The 23,584-nt window shown below is 41.0% G+C and overlaps 3 protein-coding genes across 5 annotated transcripts in view; 1 reads left to right on the forward strand and 2 right to left on the reverse strand.

The window, feature by feature from the left end:
- LOC133838644 (guanylate cyclase soluble subunit beta-1) overlaps positions 1–8,949 on the reverse strand; it is a 46,234-nt gene extending 37,285 nt beyond the window's left edge. The window contains exons 1-3 of one of the 3 annotated variants that reach the window (XM_062269813.1): positions 8,673–8,949; positions 5,783–6,025; positions 4,454–4,527 (exon numbers count right to left, since the gene is read on the reverse strand). In XM_062269813.1, the coding sequence (XP_062125797.1) occupies positions 4,454–4,527; positions 5,783–5,785 (77 nt within the window). In that variant the 5' untranslated portion in view covers positions 5,786–6,025; positions 8,673–8,949. Of the gene's footprint in view, positions 1–4,453; positions 4,528–5,782; positions 6,026–8,521 lie in introns of those variants that run through there. The other 2 variants (XM_062269812.1, XM_062269814.1) reach the window with 2 other exon arrangements.
- Positions 8,950–12,267: 3,318 nt separating this feature from the next.
- On the forward strand, positions 12,268–17,276 carry LOC133837400 (uncharacterized). The gene is made up of 4 exons (XM_062268146.1): positions 12,268–13,486; positions 13,551–14,780; positions 14,846–16,078; positions 16,135–17,276. The coding sequence occupies exons 1-4, from the start codon at positions 12,376–12,378 to the stop codon at positions 17,214–17,216; spliced, it is 4,656 nt and encodes a 1,551-aa protein (XP_062124130.1). The 5' UTR covers positions 12,268–12,375; the 3' UTR covers positions 17,217–17,276.
- A 724-nt stretch (positions 17,277–18,000) lies between these two features.
- On the reverse strand, positions 18,001–19,635 carry LOC133837401 (uncharacterized). The gene is made up of 2 exons (XM_062268148.1): positions 18,885–19,635; positions 18,001–18,803 (listed from the first exon to the last, which is right to left on the reverse strand). The coding sequence occupies exons 1-2, from the start codon at positions 18,903–18,905 to the stop codon at positions 18,354–18,356; spliced, it is 471 nt and encodes a 156-aa protein (XP_062124132.1). The 5' UTR covers positions 18,906–19,635; the 3' UTR covers positions 18,001–18,353.
- Between the last annotated feature and the right edge of the window lie 3,949 nt (positions 19,636–23,584).

Below are 23,584 nucleotides of genomic sequence, written 5' to 3' on the forward strand. Positions count from 1 at the left end.
ATTTTTCGGAGGGTGAAGGATTGTTTGTTCACGCTCTCGGGGCAACCCCACGCATGTTTATTTGTCTTGGTAAGCGACACACCAATACATACAAACACACACACACGCACACAATGAAGAAACACCGCAGACAACTTTTGTGTTCTTTTTGTACTTAAAACTAGAAGAAGTTAGCAGAAAAATGAACGCCTTGGCTGGGATTGAAACTTTAGACGCATCAACGCACATTTGTTGACGCATTCCAACACACACACACATATGCCACACACATACACACGTGCTTACTAACACACTCAACTCGTTACATGCCTGAGAAATGCCATTTCCGACACTCACACAGACAAACACACTTGAAAAGCGACTCGAATTTCCATAATGTCTGCCATGAAAATGCGATCGATTTTCGTGTGGCACAACCAAAAAAACATGAAGAGAAATGAAAGGAAAGAAAAATAACAGCATAATGCTGCGGGCTAGGTCGTGGCAGGAGGTGTGGTTCCTTTTTTTTGTATACACATGCTGTCTGTGTGGATGTGTGTATGAATTTCTAAAGAGTAGCAAGAGAGTCAGCCGCAAATGGTAAGCTAAAATAAAACCAGTAATATGAAGCTTGGACATGGGTGTGAGTACAAATCCGCCGCCTAATGGCCCAAAGCGACCCCAAAAAATGCAAAAAAAAAGAATGTTGTTGCGCGGTTTTTAAGCGGCACTTAGTGAAGGGCTTCCGAATTAACATGAACATCAAAATGCGTTTTTAATGGCTAAGGAATTCAACTGTCTCTGCCACGTGTGATATATTTTAGCATCATATGAAATCTGTGCCTATTTTCTAGCACGGTTGAGTGACAAAACGCTCGCTGATAGCCCCCCATTGGCATCCTTTTGCTGTGCTTGTGTCTGCGTGGCAGCTCGTTACTAGCTCAAAGCTGAGCCACACGGAATGAAGATTGATGACTCCTTAGCATTTGTCAGCAGTTGGCCCAGCTGCTTGCTGCTTTTGCTGCTGACTGCTTGCCGCTTATTCAAAGTTAATAAGTCGCAAAATGTTCGTTTTTTCTGTGCAGAACAGAAAGCCATTGGAACGTGTTCTGCAAAATTCGCACAAATTTGCATTTAATATGCCTCAAACAACACCAACAACAAAAGCAGAAGCACCAGCAAATAGCTGTAGCTCAGTACTATGCGGCGTATGCGCAATAAGTGAAGCGAGAATGTGGCCCATACAAAACGGAGGCGTGAAGCTAATCCTACGCTTCGTGGCGTTGTCGTCGACGTCGTCGTCGTCCGCACCATTATATATCACATTTTCCATCCCACTAGCTGCGCCCCAATAAAGACAGAGGCGGGTCATGCAAAAATTAGGGCCAGTTCAGCTAAAGCTTTTGATGCAAAATAGAAAAAGCCAAAACAGAAACAAAAACAAAAACGAGAAAAATTCTAATCAAATTCTAGGAAAAGTTACACATTCCGCGCAATCTTTGCAAAGTTCTAATAATGTTTTGTTACATATTTATTATTAGTTTTTGGTTGGCTTAAAATGGATTTCGCTAGCTGCAGCATTCGGGTCGAGTTTACGTTTATATTTACTTTCCAACATAACGTGTGCATAATCAATCGACTCATGCCCCAATTGTTGGTCCAGCATGTTGCGGGCAGCAGAGCATTAACAGTGAATTTTTGGCAGTAAACGCAGTAGCTCATCTCACTGTGAGTCTGTGTGTGTGTGTGTGTGTGTGTGGGAGAGAGATATACTGGTATATATATAAGTTGACTGACATATTGACAAACTGGCAGACAGGCAGCGAGGACGATGGACAGATGTGGGTGAGGACCTTGAGGGTTAGACGCCATTCCGACACATGCAGCTCGCCCTTATTGTGGTCGTGTGTGTGTGTGAATGTGTGTGTGTGTGTGTGTGTGTGGTTGTGTGTGATGTAAAACATTTTATAGGCAAATCGATTTTTGTCTAAAGTGCCACAAACACGCACACTGGCAGCAACAGCAACAGCAGTAGCGATAACAATAACAAGGACTTTCGCAACAATAACAATAAAGCGGCACTGCGGCAGCGCAGAGATAGAGACAGAGGCAGAGAAGAGAAGCATTTGCGAGAGGCGGGAGGTGTAGATTTCCGGTCTGTGTATTAGTAAGAACAACAGCAAGAACGACAACAACAACAATTACTGACACATTGACCGTGGCCAACTGTGTCTCAAGAGTTAATGTCAAGCGTTTCAGCCTCAGCCTTAGGCGAGAGCGAAAGTGGCAACGGTTATCTCTAACACATCTGATCCTTGCCGCACATCAAAGTCAAAGTCAAGTTGCAAAGTAAAAAAAAATAGTAGAAGTAGTAGGCAGAATTCATACTTAAATTGTCAGAGGCAGCTTTAAGCCTTAATACACTCTCCTATTTAGGGGGGCAGATTAATGAGGCTCATTTGCAGATTGATGTGCTGCAATTATGCGGCAACAACACCCAACACCAACAATGTGCCCATAAAACACTTAGCGCACAGATTCTGATTAAGTGGAGGCGACTCGCACAACTGTCGAGGGAGCGACGAATTTGTTTAGTGAATTGACTTTAAAGCTGAGCAAAGCGACTTGCTTGTTGTTTGCTGGTTGCTTTAAAAGCAATCAACTTGAAGCCCAACGACAACTTTCTCATTCTCATTTATTCGTTTTGCGGTCAGCAGTGTGTCAATCAAGGCAAATGCCATTGCCATTCATATTGAAGGCACAGACAGATAGATAGACAAGGCGGAGAATCAGACAGAGAATCAGAAAGAGAGAGAGAGACAAAGGCAGACAGCAGAGAAAAGTAACGGCACGCACGTATGCGCTGCTCCTCGTATCCTGTCAATGGTATTCGCCTTTGGTCTTGCCTTCTTTTTAATGAACGCTTTGACAATGCCTTCGAGTGCAACAAAACGAGAGTCTAACGAGGACAATTGCCGTCTTCGTCTGTGCGTCAATGTGTGTGTGTTGGTAGATGGCTCAAGTGTGGGCCAACGTCAATGCCAATGCCTGGCCGCCTCAAGTGGAAGGATAATGAGTGTCTCTCTTGCCACAGCCAGCGGCCACATTGCCACACCAACAACTGACATTGCTATTGCTGCTGCACTGATTGCTCACTGTCAATGCCAACTGCTAGATGGCAGCAACCAGTAACTGGCTGCAATGTAATTAAAGTCATGTCATTGACAGCCTCATTGGCAGTTGGCGCTTTAAGCTAAGGGTCAACCGAGGAAAGCTGAAACCTAACAAGAAGTTGCTTATCGCGTTACCATTGTTACGACAACAGCAAATGAGAAAAGTTGCCTCTCCATTCTCCCTCATATTTTTGCTTTAGATAATTAAAAGGGTTCTCCGAGCGTGCACATCTGGCAAGTTAATGCTCGACTTTTTTGGCAGCTGACTTGCGGTTAAGCAATCAAAAAACATAAATCATGGTCAATTAGTGAAAGCAACTCTCTTTCTCTGACGTCATGGTAGCCTGCGTTGCCCAGGGTAGCCTGGAATGCCTTGCCGCAGAGACAGAGAGAGAGAGGCAACAAAGTGGAGGGAGAGGAGCAAATGACTAAGGCAAAGTCAAAGGCAACACACAAAAACACACAGCGAATGGGCGAGGAAGAGCACACAAGATGTGGAGAGGGCAGAACTACAAATGGTGGTTAAGCAAATACACACGCAATATCAATAACTTAATTAAGATAAATGCGAATTGTATTTAGTCATAGACCATATACACATACATGTAAGAACAATAGAACACACACACACATAAAAGGGGGCACGTGCCGGGTGCCATTTTGGGCTGGTATTTTTTGCCCGGATATCCGTTAATTCTTGCGCTGCATTTGGTATGTGTGTGTATGTGTGTGAGAACTGCCGCAGACCCAGCGAAATCTTTGTTAACATTAATGCGACGCGTGTTTTGCTTGTTTATGTCCTACTAACATCACACACTCTCCCTCCACACACACACATGCACACACACAATTAATTTATGTACTTTGGCGGCTTGGGGGCTTGGGCGTGGCAGTGCGTGCCAATGTGAAAAATGGATAATTAGTTAATTGCAGCTCAAGCTCAAATTGCCGTGGCAGACAAATGTGCATAAATATGTGTATTTTACTTATTAATTAATTGCGCCACATTGTGAAATTTAGCAAGAATCTGCAACTGAAACTTGAGCTGCCAACACAAAATTGTAGCCAACACCTTTGGCAATTGTGTCGACTCCCAAATTCCACGAATTTGCTTTGTTGTTGTTACCCTGCCTTTAAGTCTGATGTATGTATATACTTTTGCCCTTAGCTGCGAAACTTAATTATACTCTTTCTTAACTTCGAAGTGCGCCACGAGTTTCACTTTTGGGTAAAGTTAGTTGCACATTAACTTACTTGATATTCTGTTTAACTTGGCTATGACTTTTCTCTTTGTTACTTACTTTATTTTCTCCCATATTTCCTCGCCAAAATGTTTGAGCACCAGCAACTCCAAGGCGTAGTTCACAAAGCCATACTGCAACGAAAGTGAATAATGGCAAAGCATAAGCACGAGTGATTAGTTTTTTGTTTGGTTTGTTTGTGAAATTGGATAAATTATATGATAACTACTATTATAATAAGCAATTTATTTAACGCACAATACTTATTTTATCTTGTTTTTATTTATGTCTTTTCGTTCATCAAGACACAGATACAGTTTTTGAAGTGGCCAAACGGCAATTACAGAAACATTTTTATGGCCACTCAAATGAAATCATAAAAACGGCAGCTAAAATTGAATGCTCGCACATTTTAATTACATTTGGCAGGCGAAATACGAGCACTCGTAAGTGATAATAAAATGGCGTCCAGTGCGAATGAAGGCCGGATCGGTAGAAACTCTTTTTGGGCTCCCCAAAATAAAAGGAGAGCGGGAGGCGCTGCGTTTAACGTTTGTTGGCATGTTGTGTTATGTATTGGGTATTGTAAATGTGAAAAATGTGAAATCAATAACGATTGCGCATTTCATTTCTTTCAAATGTATCCTATAAGCAATCAATTTGATTTGTTATGCGAAATCAAACCCAGACACACACAGACAGACAGATATATAGACTTACAACCATAGAGACAAGCAGATAGTCGAATGCCCATGGAGCTGGAGCTTGCAAGATGGCGCACAATCAATCGTTTCCGCCGGAAGTAATACTAAACAAGCAAAATACTTGAAATATATTTACATACATTACGCATACGTCGCCCCAAACCTGGCCCCAAACCTGCTGCTGCTGCTTCGCTCTTCAGCTTCAACCATGCTTCTTCAGCTCGGCTGCCTGATGAAGATGTATCTAACAGATACTTGATGTTTATTGCCTTTGTTGCGCACATTGAAATGTTGCAACAACAAGCCCAAGTCTTCAGCTAACCGTGTAAGGTATACGCTCTGGGTAATTTCCAAATAGAAAACATGTGAAATGTGCCATCATTAGATATAACATTGCGTCGCTTCGTTTTTGCATTTATCCTTGGCAAAACAGTAGGCTTTATTTACTTAATTTACGATTTATTTTCGCAACGCACTTGAATTGTGTGTTTAGTCGCATCATTTTAAATTCACGGGTTTAAATATAAATTTGTTTATTTTTATGACACAATTAAAATAACCAATTTCAACAGATGTATTTATTTTCATTCAATTTGCACTGCCAATAAAACTGTCATTTATGAAAGCTAATATTTATATAAATTTTAGTATTTATATTGCGCTTTGCCCCCATTTGGTAACTTACCATTTTTGCTGCCTTTTTTATTGTTGTTCCTGCTGTTGCTATTGAATTGAATATACGTTGTCGATGCTTTAATCCACTTTCACATATATATGCACATTTGTAAATATGTCTAACACATGCAAATCATGGCTTTGCGTTTGATTTCAATATTTAATCTCGCTGCATTTCAGTTTGACATTTTTGTCTGAGATTGATTAGTTTTTTTTTTTTTTTTTGTTTGCACCGTCGAAGTTGAGTTTTCAGCTTTACGTGGAATATGTCAAAAAAGAAAAGATGGAAAATAAATTTTGAATAAACAAAACTATTGCAAATATGAAAAGTGTGTGTTGAGTTCACGTTTTGGGTCCCACTGATGCCATTGATGGAGAATCAGAAATGCCACAAAGGACATGAATATTTCATGAGTTTTTACATTGAAATCGGCTTAACGTTGCTTCCATCTCTACGCTTTTCTCTTATTCGTGTTTCGCTTTAAATTCTGCCTGCCTGCTTGCCTTGGCTTTCTTGTTTTGTTTTGTTTTTTTTTTTTTCTGTGTTTTATTTATATTCCGTATATATTCCGTAAATATTCCGTAAAGGAGCCTTGGTAGCCTTGTTTTAAGGACGGGCTGCTAATCAAATATTCCAATGAGAGCAAGTGACTGAAGGAGCCCTAAGCATTGGCCCAACAGTTGCAGCTATTTGTAGTGCCATTTGCTGGCGGCTTATTGCAGCTGTTATTGCATTCTTGCATGTTTGTTGCATGCCACATGCAACACGTGCAAAAGCCAAAGGCGCTTTTCCACACAAGCACACAGCGGCAGCAGCAGCAGCCATCAACTGGGTCACAATTGAGGCAGGGCAGCAGCCAGAGAGAGAGGCATGGCAGCAACAAACAGCACAAAGGATGCATAGGGCTGGTTAATTACACACACTTGTATGCTTACGTGAATGTGCATGAAGGTGTGCGTCTCTGTGTGTGCATGGCTCCAAATTTATGCGACCCGTGAAGTGTGCAGCAATTAAGGCGTCGCCATTTTGAGCCAAGCAAAAGCAAAGCAATTGAAACTTGCCAGAGTTGCTGCTCTACAAGTGAGCAGCAGAGTCAAAAGTGTTTCAAACTCAGAATCAACAGTCGAGACAGCTGAGCCTAGTCTTAAGGCGAATACTCGTAAGTATGTATAGTGTATGCCTCGATTTGCACAAAGTTTTAAAGCCTCCAAAGACCCCAACTGAAATATCGATTTTCATCTGATATACAAGTGTGCAAGTCTGTGTATGTGTCGTTGTTGCTGTTTCATTGCCCATTAGCGCGTTCGCGAAGGTGCATAACCTGGACTTTATATACATAAATGTATACCATATATATATGCGCATAAGAGCTTTACATAAGTGCGGCATTGCTTAACTTTTGCGGCAGCCACGTCACATTTATCGCTTATCGCTGTCAACCTCCATCGCGTTTTTGTGTTTGTTTGCTCAGAGCTTTTCCCAACTGATTTTCCGTTTATTGCATATTAATCAGGCGAATTTAGCTGATAAATAAGCTCTCAGAGGTCGCGGACATCGGCCACTTTTGCCATCACAGTCAGTCGTTCAAGTGGCTTCCAATTCAACGAATTTTAATTACGTGCAACATTTGACATTTTCGTAATGGGACCGTCGCCTTGGCAGGTTTACAATGTGTAAATAAGGGTCTCGAGGGTCAAAAGAGAGCGAAACGCTGTTTGCTCTGGCTTAAGAAAGGCTGCCGACTTGCGACAATTTGTTTAAGTCTACGTTTACAATTCATGAATGACCTTAATGAACGATTGGCATGTCGTGCTCGCAATTGCCAAAATGGTGACAAAATTATGGCCAGCTATCTAACTGAAAACTAAATGATATTTACTCGTGTCTGTGTGTGCACAAATTGTCTGTCAATTTGGCACTAAATGTACAATAACTGAGTAAACGATGAGTCGGTCATTAAGTGGGCTCATAGTCATTTCATAATGAGCCGCCATGTCCAGCGGTTGGCTGCACGATTTCGGCAAACACACAAACCTATATATATATATATTGAGCTCGGTTACAAACTACTGGCTACTGGCTACTGGCCGGCCGGGAACATTTATCAAATATAATGGACGTTTACTATCGTTCAGACAAACGACACAGAACAAAAACAGAGAAAAAAAAATATAAAACAAAACAAAGGCAGCAGCTAGCTCGTAGTACAACAACTAGAACAACTCGAAACAACTGTCCACAAATTGCCGTGGGCACGCAAAGCCAAATGTCTAATAAACTTTGACATATTGGAGCAGATATTTCTATCTGCTGGTCTAGTATTCACTTCTCTATCTTTCTCTCACGCTTTCCCATTCACAATTAGTTTTTTTTATGGTGTTTCCTTTGTTATTGTGTGAATTGTAATTTTTTTCTTTTGCGAAAAAATACCAAAAACCGAAAACATAAATTATTGCACACCCTCGGTGACGGAGAGTACGAGACAATAAGGACTCTGAAATATGCGCACGGAAATAAATTAGAGCCCTCAAAAGTATGCTTTAATATTTCGCGAAGCGTTGCGCATACGCCACATTGGTCCAGGCTAGTCCAAGCAACTTGTCTTGGCGGGTTTCTTCTATTGTATTGTTGTATTGTACGTTTGTTTTGAACGCGAGATTGTTTTTATTGAATGATTTGCGCCGCCTTTCAGCCGAGTTCTTTTCTTATTCGTATTTTTTTCTCGTTATTTCTTGTTTTTATTTTTACTTTTTGTGGTTGTTGTTGTTGATGTTGTTGGTGTTGCCGTTGTTGTCGCTGGTGTTTCTTTTGGCGTGTGATTTATTTGCTTTGTATTTTAGATTTGACTTTCACTTGAGTTTCACTACCAACATCCTGGCACACACAAAAACACACTTACAAACACTCACACACACACACTCACTCTCGTAGCAGACGGCACACAGTCACAGAGCGTGTTCTGTGCTCGGCTAACTTTTGATAAGCGAAGCGAAGTGAAGCGCGCGCGAGCCTATTCAAGAGTCTCAGCCTCGGCTCAGTGTGTGAGCACAATGAATGAACAGTTCGCTTGAAAGAGCCATCGACGACTGAGCAGCCGCCGTTGCGTGCTTGTGCTATTAAAGGCGAACGCGGCAGTAACACAACACGACAGGACACTTGTGCGCTTTCCTTACTACCGCTGCTTGGCTCGCTGCCTCGCTGGCTGGCTGGCTGTGTCAGCTCCTGTCGCCTTTCTGCTGCCAGCTGCCAGCCGCTTGCCAATTGCCTGGCGTGCTCAGCTGTTTGTCGAAAAGCTGTGAGCGTAAAAGCTCTCTCTCGCTTTTCGAGCAAGAGAAAGAGAGAGGGTGGATGCAATGATTGCAGCTACTGACCGATAGATGGCTATGCTCCTACTAAGATGAAGCCTTAATAATCGTTTTTAATTTAGGTTAACATTTTTGAAAACACTGTTGAATGCCATGCCATTGCACTTTATATTAATTGAGCGCTGCACTTTACTCAACAACTGTTGCACCTCTTTAGCGACACATCAATCAGTTGGTCAATTATTTTAATTTCTTTCCTCCTCAATAATGCAAAACAAAAACACAATGAAATGGCCTGTGGCGTCGCCTGAATATTGTCACAACGTTGGTTTCTGTTTAATTCAACTTTTATTTGACTCACGGTCAAAGACTGAAAGTGCAGCCACAACAACCACAACAAAACGCCGCTGTGTTGTCTGATAAATGTCACCATTGGGCCAGCGGGAGAAGTGACGCTGACAGCCCAACAATGCCGCTGACTCTGACGCTGACGCTGACACTGATGGAACGCAGTTCTGGCGCAGAGAATGGGCAATCAGGTAGCGCGGCCACTGGCGACACTAGAAGCTGATAGCAGACTATTAAAATCACAGCCCACCGACCACGCACAAATGATGAAGTCGAAGTGGAAAGTATTGAGTAAGTAAATACCCTTAAGTTCGAAGTACATAGATATATATGCTGCATTATTTTTCGGTACATTGGGTTTCAGAGTTTCAAATCAACTCCATAGCTTGCAGATAACTATCCGACTGGCATTTAATTAACAGTCAAGTAATCGACTTTAACACAGAGAGTATGCTTCGCACAAATACAAGTGCAACTAGTCATCGAATTAAAACGGAAAGTATTTGTATGTGTTGGTAGTAGGTGTGCTTAGTGTGCGCATCTTGCACTGGAAACAAAGGACAAGTGCAGCTGGATAATCGCATCACACTTGAGTAAATAAATTCCTGAAGTGGAAGCAGCCAAGCGCAGAGCCAAACTTGTAGCCAGCTGTCTATCTGAGATGCACAGCCTAACAGACAGCTCGCCCTCAACTTTGGACATGCCAGAGAGAGGGAACTACTTAGATGAATATCGAAGTATCTCGCTGTCTCTCAGTGCAATGCAATTCGAGTTAATGCGAAACATTGTACAAAACTTTTCGCTGACTGCACGTTACAGGCGCCATAATCAGTTGTTGCTGCTATAAAGCAAAATGTACACAAGATTCACTTCAATGCCCAAGCTTTTGTGCCCATAATTTCAACATTTAATCAAGCATCGTGTTGGCCAGCAGCAGCAGCAGGATAATCATTGAACCATTCGTGCAATCAATCAAACGGTGTGTATCAAGTTGTGCAAATAATAGAAGGAAAGCCTCTAACAATAAGCAAATGCCAGATGATTGACACTTGAATCTGCAATTATGGCATCAACATTCCAGGGAAATTCAAAATCAATTGAGCTGAGTGCAGCTTTTGAAATAAAGCAAAGAGAAAGTAGAAAATTTGATAAATTAATTGAAATATTTGCTTATTTCGTAGTTAACTATTTTGCAGTACTTAATATTTGTAATCTGCTAAAGACAGCAATTCATTTCTTACTGAAATACCTGAGCAAATGTCTCGCTTGTTTTCAAAAGTTCAATAAAAAGAAAGCGTACTAAAAGGGTTATTGTTGAGTTGCTCTTAACATTTTGCACTTCCTCGATTTTATTGGTACCTTAGGAATCCTTTGCTCAAACACTGTAATATAAAATCAATTTGCCTAGCAAAAATCTAAAACATTCTTTGAGCTCACGAGTATTGTGCGTCGTTAGATAAAAGCATTTTAGAATTTTTATTGGAATTTAATGCTCACCTTTGCGCTTTTATAGTTTGTTATTGCATAAATATTTGAATAGCATTGCAAATTTTGCATTCCAAGGACACGGATGGATTTCAAAGGCCGCCAAGGGACGGAAGGTGAACAACTGCAGTTGACCGAAACTACACAAATATGCATCGACAGCAAAATGCCAAAAGGCATCTCAAGCCAACTACGACATACGAGAAGATGTATCATTAGTTTGTGCCAACGTGTAACGTGGCTAACATGTGAACAAAATGTTCTGCCAGAATCGAACGGAGCCAAAAAGTGTAGTTAACGACTTTGTATAGCGAAAAGCATTAAACATTTTAAATAAATTTGAATAGACAAATCTCTCTCAATTTATTTAATTTATTGATGCTTCGTTCATCAATGAAATTCGAGTTAATTTTATTTTATTATTTTTATATTTATTCAAATAGTTATTCCCAAATTTCAGTTTAATTTCATTTTGTACATTTCTTGCAATTTATTTCATTCATTGGAGCACTTTGAAATCTTATAAATTTTGGTCCATCAAATGAAGTAGTTGCGGCAAACCAAATCACTTGACCGCCACACACCGCCAATCTGCCAATGGAAAACAAACTCTTAAAAAAAAGCGAAAACGAAATCGAATTCAAAATCAAACTGATCTGCCCTGACAGGCAACGCAACGCGCTAATCTCAAGAGGTTGTCGACAACTTCAGAGACCCGTTTCTCATTATATACAATTTCTGTTTTATTGTTGTTAATCGACAGATAAATACTTGTGCCCTCCACTCAGTAGAGGAGCGAGGGGAGACGCAAAGTTCAGCTGGGCCCAGAGTTAATTGTTTTGACATAGAACAGCTACCGATGGAGCTTGCACTTGAATCTCCGCTAGAACAATCGCCAGAGAGTTGAAAGAAGAGTTGAGATGAGAGCGAAGCGTTATCTAATACCGACTATTAAATTGGGTAATATTGCTTTGTTCAGATAGAAGGAGACATCATTAGTCCAATAATATATATGATATATCTATGTAAACTAAAGATGGAGATAACATAGATTCCATAGATTCTAATCCAGTCAAATGTAAATGCTCGTACTTAATGCACCTGTGAGAGTTGCACTTAGAAAATAACCATGTTATAATGTGCTAATAGTCTGATTAGGATGAATAACTTGTATGATGATACTGATAAACACTTTACTCTGTGCTCTGTACTCAGTTTTATTTTTCTTTGGGAATGAAACTGAGCAAACAACTTTGCTCAGATAAGCACATCTCTTCTCATATAAATACGAATATTTAATGTTAAAGTCGTGAGGCGGTTTGCGAATATTAACTCTATAATTGTGCTGTCAGTTGAGAGTGAAGCGTCGTGCGGCAACAACGTGTCGGAAGGTTTTAACGGAAGGTCTTAACGGACTTATCAGTTTATTCAATGAGTTTCTTGAACTTCATCAGCGGCTAAATAATGCATTGGCTATATCGGTTTCTTTTTATTTGCTTGCTGGACCTGGGCGTCTTAGCTCATGTTAGACTCGCCGAGTTGAATTATAGAAGTACGCCGGATTACGAAAGATATTGTCCGCCTGAAGATTTTGAACACTCTTATCTGTCAAAGGGAGAGAGCAACAGTTTGATTAAAGAGACTCATGTGAATCACTTCAGGAGAACCAAAATAGGTAAAAGAGCCACAATGCGAGACCTTTGCCTAGACAGCAGTGGATTGCCAGTGCAACGGCAATGTGAAGACTATTATGGAAGTGCCATATGGGAGCCAATCGACAACATAAGCTGCAATTCTGGAAATAATCTTAGCTGGGGGCTCAACCAGCTGCATGAAGAGCTACTTCGAGGCGATGACGAACAGGTCATCTTGACTCGACTGCAGCATTCGCTGAGCGAGGGTCGTGGCCAGTTGACACCTGTTGATGTCTACATTACTGCGCAAATCTTTAATTCGTTCGTAGAGAAAGAAAGATATAATGAAGTTCTGGGTACGAATTTGATAAGCATCTGCAGTGAGATCATGAATATTAATCAGACTGTGCTTGAGCTATCTGCAAAGGTGAATGCAACTAATGTGTTGCTGGAAAATTTCGATAAATTTATGGATGAAATCTCTGAACAATTTGTATCTGAGGAGAGATGTGGCAACGTGTTTATGAGTGCATCAAGAGAATCTAATGGAGCCAATGTAGAATTGCATAACTACTCTGATATTGGTGTTCAGGCTCTGATAAGCAGAAATCTCAGTGTATTTTATGTGAATCCAAGTTGTTACAATATTACTGGTCTGGCAATTTATTCCGCTGCCGGACCAGATCGCATTTCGACTAGTAAAGACTTCTGGTTTCGTTTTGTTTATGCCAATGAGAGTATAGAAAACTTTATGCTTGAATTTGATCTGGAGACTGCAGTTTACATAACGGATAGGTATGTGAGCCGGCTGTTAAGCAATGATCTACCCTACGTAGTGTTTAAAATCTACGAGAACGATGCATTATTTTTAAACCGTTCAGAAGAGCCCAAGAAACGAGTCAGAAGTAAGGTTTTATCTGGAAAGCTACTAGGAGATCATGGTAAGTGAAATAAGTGAATTACTAATGTATTATGGCTTTACCAAGAATATACAATGTGTATCAGATACTCAGCGGAATTATAGCATGCAGTTATTGCTACGAAAGCCGAAAGAATTGGGTGGTGAATGTAGACGATGGGACAATCATCATTGGCAGTATTATGGAGTTTCTGATAGCATTGATGGTAATATTTCTGAAGACTATGTCCTCTGCGTAGGCTATGAATGGCCAATGGGAACAAACGTTCGGATTCAATGGGAGGCACAAGAAGATAACATTGAATATTGTGCGGCTGAAGATTTTGAGCACACTTACATAATAAAGAGCGAGAATGGCAGTTTAAGCACAGAGTTGCACATCAATCACTTCAGGAGAACCAATGTGAATACCCTTGCAACAATGGAGGATCTTTGTCTAGACAGCAGTGGATTGCCAGTGCAACGGCTATGCAAAAACAACAATGGAATTGCCATATGGGAGCCACTCGACAACATAAGCTGCAATGCTGGAAATAATCTTAGCTGGGGGCTCAACCAGCTGCATGAAGAGCTACTTCGAGGCGATGACGAACAGGTCATCTTGACCCGACTGCAGCATTCGCTGAGCGAGGGTCGTGGCCAGTTGACACCTGTTGATGTCTACATTACTGCGCAAATCTTTAATTCGTTCGTGGAGAAAGAAAGATATAATAAAGCTCTGGGTTTGAATTGGATAAGCATCTGCAGTGAGATCATGAATATTAATGAGACTGTGCTTGAGCTATCTGCAAAGGTAAATGCAACCAATGTGTTGTTGGATAGTTTCGACAAATATATGGATGCAATCTCTGAACAATTTGTATCTGAGGAGAGATGTGGGAATGCGTTTACGACTTTTAGAAGAGAAGAGAGAGAACCTATTGAAACTTATGTAGAATTGCATAACTACATTCATATTGGTGTGCAGGCTCTGATAAGCAGAAATCTCTGTGTATTTTATGTGAATCCAAGTTGTTACAACATTACTGGTCTGGCAATTTATTCCGCTGCCGGACCAGATCGCATTTCGACTAGTAAAGACTTCTGGTTTCGTTTTGTTTATGCCAATGAGAGTATACAAAACATTATGCTGGAATCTGATATGGAGACTGCAGTTTATATGACGGATAAGTTTATGAGTCAGCTGGTAGGCATTGATCTACCTTACGTAGTGCTAAAAATCTTCGAGAACGATTCATTATTTATGGACTATTCAATAGAGCGTAAGAGACGAGTCAGGAGTAAGGTTGTATCTGGAAAGCTACTTGGAGATCATGGTAAGTGAAAAAAATGAATTCCTAATGTATTATGGCTTTACCAAGAATATACAATTCGTTTTTAGGTACTCAGCGGCCTTATGGCATACAGTTATTGCTACGAAAGCCGAAAGAAGTAGGTGGTGCTTGTAGACAATGGGATAATGACCATTGGCAGTATGAAAGAGTTACCAATGATACTAATATTTCGGAAGACTATGTCCTCTGCATAGGCTATGAATGGCCAATGGGAACAAATATTCAGCTACAATGGGAGTCACATGAAAAAAACACTAAAGAGAATTCAAATGAATATTGTGCGGCTGAAGATTTTGAGCACACTTACAAAATAAAGAGCAAGAATGGCAGTTTGACCACAGAGTTGCACATCAATCACTTCAGGAGAACCAATCTGAATATTCTTGCTACAATGGAGGATCTTTGTCTGGATAGCAATGGTCTGCCAGTGCACCGGCTATGCGAAAACAAGAATGGAATTGCCACCTGGGGTCCACTTCAAAATGTAAGTTGCCTTGCAGGTAATAACATAAGTCAGGAGCTTAACCAACTACACGAAGATCTATTTAGTGGAAGGCAGAGCCAAGAGGTAATCTTAGCTCAAGTCGGCCAATCAGTGAGCCAGGCTCAGGGCCAGCTAGAAGCTGTGGATGTCTACAATACTGCGAATATTTTTGGTTTACTCGATGCGAGTAAACCGAACTCTACGGCGATGGGTGCGAATTTAGTAAGCGTCTGCGGTGAAATGATGAAAATTAATGAGACTGTGCTAAGGCTATCTGCAAAACTCAATGCAACCAACGTGTTGCTAGACAACTTTGAGCAAAATATGGATGCACTCTCTGAATATTTAGTGCACGATGAGAATTGTGGCAAAGTGGTTGAAGAAGCAGCAAGAGAATCGGCTGAAGCTGGTGTTAAATTAATTAACAAAGCGGATATTGGTGTACAGGCGTTGATAAGCAGCAAACTCAGCGTATTCTATGTGAATCCCGAGTGCAACAACATCACAGGAATGGCTATTTATTCGGATGCAAGTCCTGATCACACCTCATCTAGTGGCAAGCTCTCGTATCGCTTTCTTTATGCCAACGAGAGTGCGGAGAGATTGAAGAGAGAGCCACGACTGGAGACAGCAGCTTACATGCCGGGACATCTTTGGAGACAACTACGACACAAGGGTGCATCTTACTTTGTGCTCAAGGTGTATGCCAACGATGCGCTCTTTGTAGAGACCTCGATGCAAAGCAGGCCAAGTCTAAATGTTAAAGTGTTATCCATCACCATACCAGGATACGATGGTAAGTCTCATGAATTCTTGCTGTATATGTCTTCTATGATTTAAAGCTGCTTTCAGATAAATTGCCAAACGCTGTTCAGTTCTTGCTTCGCAAACCGCAACAAGTGGGCGTGGTCTGCGCCTACTGGAATTATACGACGTGGAATGAGAATGGCATCACAACTGGCAGCAATATGTTTGACGACATTGTGGTGTGCGAAGCCGATCATCTGACGCAGTTCTCTGTTCTGCTAGGCGTCGACGACTTGCCAGAGCCACATAAAACAATTCTGAGCGTATTAACATTTTTCGGCTGTGGCCTCTCGCTGTTTGGCATGCTGGGTATCTTTCTCACTGCAATGCTGGTCAGCAAGTGGCGAGAGCAAGCGTCTACAAAGGTTCTACTCCATCTCTGCCTGGCCATATCCCTGCAATTGTCACTATTTCTGTACTCTACCAGTGGCCATTGGTCTCACCAAGGGAACTGGATTCGCTGTTTAATTTCTGGTGCAGTATTGCAGTACTCTGTGCTGGTCGTCTTCACCTGGATGCTCATTATATCGATGCTGCAGTTCCAACGTTATGTTACAGTGCTGGGCATGGACCGGCCACATCATTATATTCTCATCTCTGCGATTGTGGCCTGGACTCTGCCGTTAATCCCCACGCTTCTTATCGTGTTTCTAGATGAAAAATCATACAAGCCTTCACAGAATGACTTTTGCTATCCCTCCGGCGATGGCTTGCTCCTGGGAGTGGTATTGCCCATTGCTCTGGTGACCATTATCAATGCTTTCATGATGATTCGCATCGTTTACAGCGTCAATCAGGCGCTGAGATCTCGACGCAAACTTATTTTCCAGCAGTTGCGACTGTTTGTGCTGCTCTTCTTTTTGCTGGGCATCTCTTGGATTTTTGGTCTCAGCAGCTATTTAAGACTGGGTATTACATTTTCATATCTTTTCTGTATAACAGCCGCTTTGCAGGGTTTGGTGCTATTTTTGTACTTTGTGATTTTTAATGCGACACATAGACAGGCTTGGCTAAAATTCATTTGCCCCAAACTGGTGAAAGTGGATGCGCCGAAAGACAAAACGCAGATACAGTCCACCACATTTTCAACAAGCTCTTCCAAAAAAAATGCCGTAAAAGTTAATTAATAGTGTTAATTATTCATAAATAAATAATTTGTATTAAATATAGATACAATTTTGAACTGCTTTGTGGAACTCAACACAGCTTTACGAAGTAGTTGAACTGCTTACTGGTTTGTTGCGTAACTTAGCAGAGACCCGCTCTAAATCGGATATAGCAAACTTAGCAAAGACACACTTCATCGCAAGTTTGCGAGTCACTGTGAAGTATGTCAGCACGGAAAAACACCAGCTCGACAATTATTACAACACCAAGAGCGCCCCTTAGCGAAGACAAATGATTGAACCGGTTTTGCAGTTTTAGATGCTCTGTGCAAACTAACTTGACGTTTATGAGAATTGTGATTAACAGCGTAGCTTATACGAACTGTTGACCTCACCATAAAGATTTCATATCTAGGCAGAGAATTTAAATAGTTTCATGTTGCACATTTGGAATATAGAGATTGTTGTACTCATAAATGAATAAAAAAGGAAATTTGAGGTATGGCACATAAAAATTTAACGATGCTTCTGGTCTTTTTGGCCCACGTTTCCGAGAGCATGACCTTATACGGCCATTTGGTGCAATTCTACGCTAGGTTTGCTTATCGGCTTGTCCGGTTGTGCGCGCCGTTTTCCGTACCTTTTAATTTATTGCTTCTAAATTATGTAAATGATATGACAAAGTTAATTTTTAGTGAATGTGTTTCTGTGTGTTGTTGTATTTTTGAATAGTCGGCGATTATTACGAGCGGTGCGTGGCTTCACCTTTTGTCTCTCATTCCGCGTGCTTCGAGGCTGAAACTAAAAAGGCCGTAACTCACAGTTATATATACTTTGTATTTACGTGTATTTTGTATGTTTGTGAATTTTGTATTCGTGTGGCACAAATTAGCTTAGACTTAAATTAGAATACCGACTTTATTGTATAATGAAGAATTAAAATATCATTAAATTATATAACCAGCAGTAGGATTATAACAAATTAAACTCATTTACTGGTTGCCGCTGCCTCAGCCGCTTATGCTGCTGCTGCTGCTGCTCACCGAGAACGGCATTCCGCAAGTCAAAAAACCCCTCATTTGAATAACAGAGGATGCCGACGCCGCTGCTGCTGATACCAATGTCGATGGCGATGTTGATGCCGGTGACGCCTCGAAGTCAGCGTATCAACAGCAACCGTAGCGGGATGTATGAGGTTCCGGGTACCACATCCCTGCCCTCGGGCAAGAAATTCATTGCATAATTCTTTGGCGTGGGTGAATTGGGCGGCACGGCATAATCCAAGCTGCTCTGTGATGCAGCAGCGACAGGCTGCCGATAAGTTTGACGTTGCACTTCCGCTCTGCTCGGTTGCATCAGTTGTGAACGCTGTTTGTCCGCCTCCTGAAAGCGCTGCAGGTGTCCCAAAACGATGCGACGCAATGCTGCCATCGTGCTTGCACTGGGCACATTATAATAATATGCCTGACTCTGTGTCGACTGCAACTGCGACTGCAACTGCGACTGTGATTGCTGTTGCTTCTGCGGCTGTGACTGTGGCCGTGTCTGCGTGTGGCGTGGCAAGTAGCCGAGATTGCCGGCACAGACTACGCTCAGCACTGATAGGAGCTGGAAGACAAATTACAGACGAAACTTTGACAAATTGTTCGCTTGACACTCGGCTCGGTTACAGGCGGCAGCAGAACTTACACAAAAGCACGTTCTATACATGACTCACGCGCTGCCGTTTGTTATGATTCACAAATGTCAGGAACACTTTCGGTGCTATCGGTGCTCTTCACTCGAGACTCGACACTCAGCACTCGGATAGACGCGTCGTTGCCAGCCTCGCAGACTCGTTGCCTCAACCGCCGTTAGATGACTGAAACATTGGCTCCGGATGCCAACTCGTTTCAAGTTCAGGGGCCCAGAGCAGAGGCAAATGCATTTACATAAATTTCTAAACTGGCCAGTGCTAGACACCAGCCATCTCCATCTCCATCTTTTGCGCAAAGTTGTTCAGATAGTTGCTGTCGTTTTATTTTTCAAAATTAATTCTTTTTCTTGGCCTGCCAACACGTCACGTGATTTATGCAAATATTCCTTCCATTCGCGAACATTTTTAAGTGCTTTTTTTTGTTTTTCGTTTTCTGTTATTTTTGTGCTGGCTTCCACATTCACTTTAGCTTGATCTTGTTTTGCCATTGTTTTTGTTTGTGTTTCTATTTTTGCTGTGCGCTCATGTTATAATTATTATTTTGACTTTATCAATTGAGTTTAATCGATCACTGCGCGTAGCTCATTCTCAGGTCGCAAAACAAAACTCGCATTAAAAACACAATAGAAATGACATGATCACAATGGCAATCTACCAAATTTCACAGCCAACGTGTTGGAGATGCGATGAGATTGGAATAATCTGCAGATCTTTGTGTATTTTTGCAATACTAGTCGCAAAACTATAATGTTTCAGTGAGCATAGACAACGAGGCGACGGCATTATAATTATGCTAATTTTCGTTGATGTTTTAGCATATATCATTTTTGTGGCTTTGTGGCATTATCACGCCCATGTACGTATTAATTTTGAACATTTAATTTACATAATATTCGGTTTTCCGAATGCGACGTGTGGCCAGAAGAGGTTAACACTCCCTTTTGTCGAAGTACAATGGAGATCGATCGGTGAACAAACATATGTAGTTTTATATTGATTTTTAATCGCTGCTTCTTTGTGTTTGGCCCGCAGACAAAAGCAATCCATATCTCGATCTGAATTCGAGGCACTTTATTCACTATTCATTCGGAGACTAAGTTGTCATTCGAGACGATCGCTTGACAACTCAACTAAAATATGATTGTGTTTTTGCCAATTTTGGTTGAGGAGCTCGTTTATAGATGATAATCATATGCCAAAAATAATAATAGATATATTTATATTCATTACCAGGTTGTTTGCCTAAACATTATGGATTGTTTTACTCTAAAGTAGGCTAAATATGGAGTCATGTAGACATACATTGAGTTGATTCTATTGTTATGATGAAATTTGATATTTATTGTCACAAGTGTTTTCGCTTTTCAATCACTAATTTATTTACCTTAATTTAAGTCGAATAAAATCGAAATGCTAATTTTTGTTTTTATTGAAATAGTCAATCGACTTGGGCGGCTGCTCCTAATTATGGCATCATAAAATGTAGAAAAGGCAATCAACTGGCATGCTAAGTAGTTTATGGCATCGAAATGTAATTCCATGTTTAGCTTTAAATACTTGTGCATTGTTTTAAATTTCGTAATCGGATTTTGGCAAACGATTTGAATTTATTGATTATACACATTGCAAAAGCAATTACCTAATGGCGTTTTCCTCAAATTGGTGGCAATCTCTTCTTCATTCATCTCATTCTTTGTTGGCTTTTGGAATGGGTATCCACAAATGAATGCCCACGCTTGCCGCAGACACTTTGTCCGTCTGCCCGTCTGACTATCTATCGATCCATTGTCCTATCCGTTCTCAGCAACTCATTAAATGCCACAGACGCACTAACTGTGCCGAGGTGTGAGTCTTTGTCGCCGTTGAAAACCAATTGCCACAAAGCCAAGAGAAACGGGCAAAAAGGGTAACGAGCGAAACGGAAAACGGGAAACGGAAATGATGCGCAACGTTGGCGTCAGCTATGACACTTAATTAAAGCGCTGCATTGGAATTGATTTAAGCAAGTGTATTACGTCGTAATTAGAATTTGCCATCATCTAAATTGTGTTTCGCTTAACATGCAAACTACTTTCAGAGCTGCTCAGCTTAACGCGTACTCGTAATTATGCAATGAATTGTGTGTGGAAAGTGTTATATCGATTCCATAGATGGTAGAGGAAGTAGCACATTTCATTTCTTGCACTGTCAACTCCAATCCCGTCTTGTTCAACGTAATTAAAAGCACTGGTTTTTCTGAAAAAAGCACCTGAAAATATCGATATATTCATTAGACAGCGTTTACCAACACAGTCTAAAATAGACTAAAATAGTCTGTGTTGAGAAACGCCGTCTAAAAAATGAATAAATCGATATTTTGAGGTGCTTTTTTCAGAAAAACCAATGCACTTAATTACGTTGAACAACACGGGATTGGAGTTGTCAGTGACAGCACCTGGACGCCACCCTGCAAGAAATGAAATGTGCTACTTCCTTTACCATTTGTCTTTGACAAGAATGTGGCATGCAAAATATCGCATGTAAGTGCATAATCCGGATATATAAATGAACGACACAGTTTTTAACTAATAAATACGAACCATTTTTGTTTTTATAGATTGTAAATTGTAGCAAGTTTTACTTTCAACTAAATGAACTGTTGGATCGCATCGAGAGCATGACGGAACTAATTAATTCATCACAGCACATTAGCTGCCATGTGCAGCATTCAAGCATTATTACAACGTGCTTGGAGCTTCTGGCCAAACAAATGGGAATCCAAAGTTTAGTGTGCGCTTCAGTGATTACGGTAATACAGCATTATTGGCTATAGATCAGCTGCGAATGATGCCATATGAGCTAAAATATAAATTAGATCAACTGCCACCGCGTATGTTTGAATGCCGGCTGGCTTTGATACAACCATCGTCATTGATTGAAATGTTGTCGAAATGTTGACTACGATGACAAAGTGCGTAACTATTGAATTGGAGATATACTCATTGGTCGACAACGTCGCTCCTGTATCACTGCATATGCGTGATGGACTACTCAGTGACAAAATTGTTGAACGACAACTGGCTCGTCGAGCAGATGAAGATTATATGTCGCGTATGGATCATGACTTTCGCATACGCAAGCAGGAGGTTGCTGACCATGTAAGCCATACGGAAAAACTTCACATCAACGAGGATTATTTACGTTCTGCTCAGAACCTAAGTGATCAAAACTTGAAGCCACCACCCCTAGATAAATGCAATCAAACTATGTATAAGGTTTAAAGGGCCATACAGTCCACTTAAAACATCTACATATGTATGTGTTCAATGCTACGCGTCGGCTTATTTAAGACTGTGGTAATTGAACGAGAATCAATTAATGCAGTTCTTCTAGATACCGAGCCACAAGATCGCTATGATCAAATGGTGGTTGCAGCGTGAAACCGATTGTGCTAAGTTGACTGCTCGAGGCACTATTCTTATGTCAAATATTCAAGGCTTTTCTGCATTGATGACTATGCTCTTTTGTCCTACCATGCAAAAATCAAAAGCAATAAGGAACAAACGAAATATGTGCTTATTTTACCTGGATTTGGCTTCAATAGAAAAATTGTGCAGTCTCATTTTGAAGAGCACAACATGATCGTCAATTTGGATGTCGCAGTTCTTGAGGACAATATTCGTATTGTAACTATTAATTTGCAATAGAATTGATTTCATTTTTAAATTTTAAAACTTATTTTTTAGATCAACCAAATTCGTTACAATATCAACAGTATGTTCTTCCACAGCGACCCTAATCAACTGCCCACCACCAGAGATGAGGGTCGTGCTACTATTTTTAAACGGTCTTTATAAATGACTATCAATTGTTGCGATTTTTCTTAATTTCTTTATTCTGTAGGCTTCTGAACAAAGATCGGAATTTTATTGAACGTCACCTGTCAAATTCTGATTATGTTTGGAAGGACACATCTGATTTGGAACCTGCCGCCGAACCGTTTGGCAAGCGAGCCATATTGCCCATACATTGCTATTACGAACTCGAAATCGAGAATATGAGTAACTTGTTGGCCTTACAAGCTAATTACAAACAACTTTACGGGTGGCGCAACTTGTAAGTATTTATACGCCTTGAGTACCTTACACATAATAAACATGTTCATTTATTTTGCAGTGGAGGAGTTATGTCAATGCTGACATGCAAATTGTGTAAAGTAATGCTAGAAAGCGTTACCCAATTGCGCTTGCACAAAAGAGCATTGTCATCAATGCAGAAAAGGCGTGAATATTTGGCATAAGAGTAGTGCCTCGAGCAGTCAACTGTCAGTTTCACTGACAGACGCTGCAACCACCACTTGATCATAGCGATCTTGTAGGTATCTAGAAGAACTGCATTAACTGATTCGCGCTCAATTACCACAGTCTTAAATAAGCCGCAAGCAACCTCCTGCTTGCGTATGCGAAAGTCATGATCCATACGCGACATATAATCTTCATCTGCTCGACGAGGCAGTTGTCGTTCAACAAGTTTATCATTGAGTAGTCCATATCGCATTTGTAGTAATACAGCAGCGACTTTGTCGACCAATAACCATTTGCTTGAGCTTCGACTCGCATGACAGTTGCGCGCTGAAAGTGACGCTTATGCTTGGCCAGAAGCTCCAAGCCTGTTGTAATATTGCTTGGATCCTGCCATGACAGCTAAGGTGCTG

The sequence above is a fragment of the Drosophila sulfurigaster genome, chromosome 2R (genome assembly GCF_023558435.1).
Source record: "Drosophila sulfurigaster albostrigata strain 15112-1811.04 chromosome 2R, ASM2355843v2, whole genome shotgun sequence".
Lineage (NCBI taxonomy): Eukaryota > Metazoa > Arthropoda > Insecta > Diptera > Drosophilidae > Drosophila > Drosophila sulfurigaster.

What these genes read in the sequence shown, in the direction of transcription:
- LOC133837400 (XM_062268146.1), top strand. Translation starts at nt 12,376, where the DNA reads ATGCATTGGCTATATCGGTTTCTTTTTATTTGCTTGCTGGACCTGGGC. An exon ending in AAAGCTACTAGGAGATCATG is followed by an intron (nt 13,487 to 13,550) that starts GTAAGTGAAATA and finishes AATGTGTATCAG; the next exon opens with ATACTCAGCGGAATTATAGC. An exon ending in CACCATACCAGGATACGATG is followed by an intron (nt 16,079 to 16,134) that starts GTAAGTCTCATG and finishes AGCTGCTTTCAG; the next exon opens with ATAAATTGCCAAACGCTGTT.
- LOC133837401 (XM_062268148.1), bottom strand. Translation starts at nt 18,905, where the DNA reads ATGTATAGAACGTGCTTTTGT. An exon ending in TGTATAGAACGTGCTTTTGT is followed by an intron (nt 18,804 to 18,884) that starts GTAAGTTCTGCT and finishes TTTGTCTTCCAG; the next exon opens with CTCCTATCAGTGCTGAGCGT.